The sequence below is a fragment of the Oncorhynchus tshawytscha genome, linkage group LG12 (assembly GCF_018296145.1).
Source record: "Oncorhynchus tshawytscha isolate Ot180627B linkage group LG12, Otsh_v2.0, whole genome shotgun sequence".
NCBI classification, from domain to species: Eukaryota; Metazoa; Chordata; class Actinopteri; order Salmoniformes; family Salmonidae; genus Oncorhynchus; species Oncorhynchus tshawytscha.
Genome location: NC_056440.1, coordinates 32,425,794 through 32,433,569, shown reverse-complemented (window position 1 = coordinate 32,433,569; position 7,776 = coordinate 32,425,794). Strand labels below are relative to the sequence as shown.

The window sequence follows — 7,776 nt, the reverse complement described above, 5'->3', positions numbered from 1 at the left end:
GATACGTTAATAGAAAATGACTCAAGTAAAAGTGAAAGTCACTGAGTAAAATACTACTTGAGTAAAATCCTAAAAGTTTGGTTTTAAATATACTTAAGTATCAAAAGTAAAAGTATAAATCATTTCAAATTCCATATATTACGAAAACCATTTTATTTTTATTTCTGGATAGCCAGGGGTGCGCTCCAACATTCAGACATCATTTACAAATGAAGCGTGTGTTTAGTGAGTCCGCCAGATCAGAGGCAGTTTGGGATGACCAGGGATGTTATCTTGATAAGTGTGTGAATTAGACCATTTTCCTGTCATGCTAAGCATTCAAAATGTAATGAGTACTTTTGGGTTTCAGAGTAAAAAGTACATACTTTTCTATAGGAAAGTAAAAGTTTTCAAAAATATAAATAGTAAAGTAAAGATACCCCTAAAGACTACTTAAGTAGTACTTTCAAGTATTTTTAATTAAGTGCTTTACACCAGTGCAAACAACCTGCATTTAGAATGATTGCCAATGTAGGGAAAATGTATAATCCATCTAAACGGGAACAACCACCTCAGTAAAGGGTGCAATAAGTCCAACTACTAACAGATTGGATTAGTTTAGAAATATGTAAGTTATTTATCTTTGTGTGGCATAAGATCAATCAACCAATCAATGTGCAGGCAAAAACACACATATTGAAACAAACAATTCTAAAAATCAACCTGCAATAGAGCATGATGGGAAATATACAGTGCCTTGCAAAGTATTCACCCCCCTTGGCGTTTTTCCTGGTTTGTTGCATTACAACCTGTAATTTAAATGGATTTTAATTTGGATTTCATGTAATGGACATACATAAAATAGTCCAAATTGGAGAAGTGAAAAAAAAAAAAGACTGAAAAGAGGTGCGTGCGTATGTATTCACCACCTTTGGTATGAAGCCCCTAAATAAGTTCTGGTGCAACCAATTACCTTCAGAAGTCACATAATTAGTTAAATAAAGTCCACCTGTGTGCAATCTAAGTGTCACATGATCTCAGTATATATACACTCGTTCTGAAAGGCCCCAGACTCTGTACCACCGCTAAGCAAGGTGCACCACCAAGCCAGTGGAACCATGAAGACCAAGGAGCTCGCCAAACAGGTCAGGGACAAAGTTGTGGAGAAGTACAGATCAAGGTTGGGGTATAAAAAAAAAAGAACTTTGAACATGCCACAGAGCACCATTAAATCCATTATTAAAAATGGAAAGAATATAGCACCACAACAAACCTGCCAAAAGAGGGCCGCCCACCAAAACTCATGGAACAGTCAAGGAGGGCATTAATCAGAGAGGCAACAAAGAGACCAAAGATAACCCTGAAGGTGTTGCAAAGCTCCACAGCGGAGATTGGAGTATGTGTCCATAGGACCACTTTAAGCCATACACTCCACAGACTTGGGCTTTACAGAAGAGTGGACAGAGAAAAAGTCATTGCTTAAGGAAAAAAATAAGCAAACATGTTTGGTGTTCACCAAAAGGCGTGTGGGAGACTCCTCAAACATATGGAAGAAGGTACTCTGGTCAGATGAGACAATAATTTAGCTTTTTGGTCATCAAGAAAAACGCTATGTCTGGCGCAAACCCAACACCTCCCATCACCTGGAGAACACCATCCCCACAGTGAAGCATGGTGGTGGCAGCATCATGATGTGGGGATGTTTATCATCGGCAGGGACTAGGAAACTGGTCAGAATTGAAGGAATGATGGATGGCACTAAATACAGGGAAATTCTTGAGGGAAACCTGTTTCAGTCTTCCCAAGATTTGAGGCTGAGACGTAGGTTCACCTTCCAGCAGGACAATAACCGTAAGCATACTGCTAAAGCAACACTCGAGTGGTTTAAGGGAAAGCATTTAAATGTCTTGGAATGGCCTAGTCAAAGCCCAGACCTCGATCCAATTGAGAATCTGTGGTATGACTTAAAGATTGCTGTACACCAGCGGAACACATCCGACTTGAAGGAGCTGGAGCAGTTTGCCTTGAAGAATGGGCAAAAATCCCAGTGGCTAGATGTGCCAAACTTATAAAAACAGACTTGCAGCTGTAATTTATGCAAAAGGTGACTCCCCAAAGTATTGACTTTGGGGGGGATGAATAGTTATGCATGCTCAAGTTTTCATTTTTTTGTCTTATTTCTTGTTTGTTTCACCAAAAAAATTATTTTGCATTTTCAAAGTGGTAGGCATGTTGTGTAAATCAAATGAAACACCCCCCCCCCCTCCAAAAATATATATATTTTCATTCCAGGTTGTAAGGCAACAAAATAGGAAAAATGCCAAGGGGGGTGAATACTTTCGCAAGCCACTGTAAAAATGGGTGTGGTTTTTAAGAGCGCGTGATGCTTGTACCTTTTATATTCAAAATATTGGGTACAGAAATGTACCATTGTACTATATTATCCGCACATATACCCTAAAAGGTACCGGACAGTACAATGTGAGATTTTATGTGTACCCCTGAAGGCACCCCTGTGTATTTTGATCTTTTTGTACACCTGGGAACAATACTGTACCCTAACCATACTCTTTTGTCTGTGAGTGTAGGATGGGTGTGTTGGGTGTTTGTGTGTGCCGTTGCTATAATCAGGTTTGTGGTGTTTTGGTGGAAGTTGTGTGTATGCCGTTGCTACATGTTCCTCCAGTGGGACGGACATATTCTCTGCAGCACATCAAATATAAAAACAGCCCCACATGCTCTGGGATTAATGGCTCCCTATGCTTCTGTTCACTTTGGGGGTGGAGTTTATCAATGGGCTGCTGTATCACAGGAGACCTGAATGCCTAGCCACCTGCCTGCCTGCACTGGTTCTATAGGGCTGATCGCCCCTGACAAGCCTCACACCGTCACTCTCTTGACTTCCCTCTCCCTGGTCACCGCAGCACAGGGGAAGCAGGCTTGTCAGAGGGAGAGCGAGAGGCTAAGCCAGTCTTAACACAGCCCCTCAAACCACCTCATAAATACAGACTTCCTTTTCCAATTTCCAACTGGCAGATCCACCTCTGTCTACTAGCTTACACACTGTTCCGTGCCAAAGTCTTGGGTGTGAGGTTAAAAATGACTATGGTGCATCTGGCCTGACTCTCAGAGGGCGGAGCTTTGAAGTGCTGATCCAGAGTTTAGTTTAATCAGTCAAATCTCACATGTATTGTAGCTGAAAAGAAGATATCACCATGACAACTGTGGTATATAGCAGTGACAGGCATAGCAGGGGAGTTACAAAGAGATGCCTTTAAATAGATCCACAATATATGCTTAAATGTGCTTAAATACACAACAACCCAAAACCTCTCCACTAAAGACACATGTGCAAGCCTCTACCCTTTTAATTACAGCATAAGTTTACACAAAACAGGGACAAAATGAAGGCCTATTCCTTTTTGATTTTACAGTGTGGTTTCTGCATATCATTATTATTTTTCAATATGATAAAGTGGAGCCGAGCGAAAAGTAAAACCATATGAGGCAGCTTTTTGAAAGGGCGCTGGGCATGGCTTTTGAAGGAGCTGCGGTTCTGATGGAGGGCCCATTCTGAGGCAATCTGCTGGGCTAGGCCAGCCACACTCCCAAGCTCACCAGCAATACGCCCCCACAGAATTGCCCAAGTGACATGGGCAACCACAGTCTAAGGGTACAAATTCAGCAGGAAATATCACATATGACCTGCTGTGTTTCTATTCTGGTCTGCTTAGATCTATGTTACAATTATTACCTTTCCATCCATGAACAATTAGAGAACAATAGGCTTCTTTTAAAGGTGTCAAGAAAAAAGTCCACAGTCACGTGTCCACAGTCATGTTGTTTGCCAAAATCTGGGTTTTAACCTGATGGATCAGGTTAAAATGGGTTTAATGCTGACCAGGGTATGATACAACAGATACCATGGCAGGCTTTATAGCAAACCTTTATAAGGGAGCACATATCCTTATCATTACCGCTGCTCCATTGTCACATAACAGTGCTCATCCTGCCTTCTCCCAAACTGTATAGAGAGCTTCTCAAACTGTGAAGAGAGCAATGTGGTGGCATTACCCCCTGCTTACTTCTGGAGTAAAACATATGAGTGTGCATGAAGTGTAGTTGTGTGTAGTTCATTGGGGAGGTGCGTGAAGGTTCTGTCTCGGGCTGTCAGTGTACTTTAGGGCTTCACTGATGTGGGGCGATGGGTGTCACCTTCATGAACAACAACAACCACAAGATGTAACAACGGTTCTCAGCAGAGTGTTCCTGAGTCACCTCTTATTGGTCAGGTTCAAACCGCCGAACAGGAGACAGACAGCCACAACACAGAGGATTGTCATCTGTTGCACACACCGCTAAACACCTGGGAATACTCAAATCCATTAGGAGTTTAGGTAGAAATTATATTAACACTGCTTACACAGAAATCATAAATTCATAAAGGTAACAAGCAAGTCTAATTAAAGAAGCAAGTCATTAGATTCATGTAATTTCAGAAACTAATTAAATCTGCAGAGATTAGCAAATAGATTCTGATGTCTCAATTTCTACAGAATGACACATTTCAGTAGTTGTTAAATTACATTAATGTAAAGAGACAGAACATGTTATGGGGGGGGGGCATATTTTTGATAACATATTATAATAGGGTCTGGAATGTGTGGGGGGGGGGCTCTGAAGTGGTAGCACTGGTGTCATGAAGCTTTGCTCATTCTTACTGCAAAGTGCTCATGATGAACTGACTATGTGATGGATGTGTGTGCTTGCTGAAACAAGTGTTCCTCATACACCTTCAAGGAGAACTGACTACTTGACTGGATCTGTCTGTCTGTCAGTGGGAGCAGAGCAGAGCAGTGAGGCAGCCTCCCATTTATTCTCTGAAGTCTCAGTCACTGCTACACAGCCTCAATCCTACATGTTACTCTGACAACCAAAAGGGAGACATGAGATTCAGTGGTCATGAGATTTATAAGGTGTTTATTCATTCTTATACATTACATAACTGAATAATATAATAATATACTCAATAACAATAGATTTAAAACAATTCAACAATCATATCAATTTAACATGTGTATAGCCTATTTGATTGTACTAAACTTAGTGTTTCCCAGGACCCCTTAGGGTAAAAACCAAAACGTGCTGGGAAACACTAACACTACACAACTAATTAAAATGATCAAAGCTTGATGATTAGTTGATTATTTGAATCAGCTGTGTAGTCCGACGGTAAAAACCAAAACGTGCACCCCTTGGGGTCCCCTGGACAGAGTTTTGGGAGACCCTGTACTAACTCAACATGAAATATTTTCCTAAATAAAAACTGGAAAAGGTATCAACGTATTTGGAGATGTGCTACAGAATTAAAAATACATTTTCTGATAGCTTTACAACATATGAGGTCATTTGGTCACGCAAGCAATAAGTGAGCACAAACAATTAAATGAGCGTTAAGCGGAGTTTGCACAGTATTGTTATGATAACAAATACAAACATTTGACCATAACTCTGAAACATACAGAGCTATGGAGAGATTACAAATGCACATTTAACAACATTGAGAATAGTTACCTCCAATATTATGATACTTGGAATTTTATGTTACTAACTTCACATCCTGTTTGTGAGATTTCTGTTAGCCGTTAATTTGAGATAGATTAGAAACCTGTTGACTTCTGATATGAGGGACCACTGTGAATGTGGACTCTAAACTGGACATCAGAGACATCATTCCAGTAAGTGCTTCGTTGTTGTGGAAGGTGCTGTGGAAGGTTGTGGAAGGTCCATTCGTGAAGGTGCTGTAGTCGTTTTCTCTGTCCCTGTTCCTCTAGAGCGTTCCTCACTCAAAGGCTCTCTCAGTACTAGCTCTGGGTGGGCCTGGGAGGCAGGGAAGTGCCGATGCTGTGCTCCGTGCTGAAGTTGTACTCATACTGCCACAGGATAGAAGTAGAAAGGGATTTAAAATACAGTATATCCTGTACAAACGGTTTGTATATGAAAACACTTCTTCACCAACAGCATTGAGGTTTGTACAAGTAGCTCTTTCAGTAGCAGATCATTATGCCTTCAAGATTACAAGCCGGGTATGGGTTTGTGTATGAAGAAAGCTGAAAGGAGAAATGTGTGCAAATACTGTCCCCTTGTGGAATAAATTGAGAATGTATAATACATTTATAAAACCACAGTGTTTATGAATTTTCTTCACACCATCCATCTCCCACATACATGCATCTAATGCACAGTTCCTCTTGGCTTTCTCAGTGGATAAAATAATATATCCTTTGGTCACAAACAAATATAAAAAAATACATTGCATTGAAGGAGAGCAATTCAAATCAGTTTAGAATATATTTGGAGAAAAAAAACCTCCAGTAATCAATTGTGATGTTGTGGTCAAAATATATTTCAAGTCATTGTTGAAAGAGTAGTACCACGTATCAACTTTTACTATTGCAATTTTACTAAAACAAGCAAGCACATACCAACTCATCACTTCAATACACTCTGATCTGCAATACTGAATCACTGCACTAGGTGATGCTGCAAGATCATCAAATGCATTTTTATATCTATACTCAAAGATCCCAACTAAGCACAATGGATTTATTGGGGATCTCCAACCAACACCCCTCTGTCTTTCAGGAAACTATAAGTTACGAGTCACATGCCACAAGACGGTTAGTTATAATGAAATTCAGCCACGACACCTGGCAAAATAAATAAACAAATATATGTAAGTGTGAGCCTGTGTGTGGATGATGGATGGGGGAATGGGGTGTTATCAGGGAGAGCATGTATCACTGTCTGCCACTTTTACACGCGGGCTGACAGGACAGTGACACACAAGAACATGGGCGGCAATCACCCAGATGAACAGAGCTTCATTTCCTGTCCCTGCTCCACTGCTAAAAATTTGTGACATGTTGTCTTCATTAATTCCACCTCTATTTGGAGCTCTCTCTCTCTTTTCTCTCCTCTCTCTTCTCTCCTTCTCTCTCTGTCTGTCTCTCTCTGTCTCTTACACACTACATGCACCCAGTCACACACACAGTTTACTGCTGAAACACACACACGTCCATAGGTGCAAATGAAAATGTCTGTCAGATTCAAACACACATATGAAAAGACATCCACACTAACAGACACACTCTCACAAGCTAACTCTGAAAATCATTAGCCAGCCGCCAAAAACAAACATTTTCTAGCAGTGCAAAGTACATAAAGACGTCAGCTCAAATCGCTTACTAATTAACACTTAAAAAGATACAAATTAGATATGCGTGGATAAAAGCAATTATAATCTCCACAAGTTTTGCGAATCATTTGGGAAATGAAAAGAATGCCTAATTGCTGGAACCAACATCATCTGAGAAGTATGGCTTAAGTGATGCCTGTTAGGAAGCGTTCTTATCTGTAACACTGTATATGATTACAACAGTTTTCCTCAATTACACGTGCACATGTCAAATACCACCTCTCTTTTATGTATGTCTTTAAAAAAATGTATCAGTCAGTTAGAATGTCCTTTACAATAATAATCTTTCTTTGCCCTGAAGAGAGAAAATGAACTCCTCCAGTGTACTCTGACAGTGACCTCTGCTGGACAACTGAACACCACTCACCATGAACAAGAACGGCCTGTTTGTGTGACTGCATATTTTAAAGGCTGCACTAAATACTGCACTATTTATTCATAGTGGTATTGGATTTGATACACTGAAAAAAAAGATCTAGTGCATATTACAAATACTGCTTAGCTTTTGATAACTGTAAATATCTGCACATATATGAGCA

General features: G+C 40.2%; 1 protein-coding gene across 1 annotated transcript in view; it reads right to left on the bottom strand.

Annotated features, from left to right (window-relative positions):
- Window positions 1–4,939: 4,939 nt before the first annotated feature.
- The window catches only part of LOC112262974 (multivesicular body subunit 12B), a 35,133-nt gene continuing 32,296 nt past the window's right edge, over window positions 4,940–7,776 (bottom strand). The window contains exon 10 of the mRNA XM_024438891.2: window positions 4,940–5,912. Coding sequence (XP_024294659.1) covers window positions 5,844–5,912 — 69 coding nt within the window. The 3' untranslated portion in view covers window positions 4,940–5,843. The remainder of the gene's footprint in view (window positions 5,913–7,776) is intronic.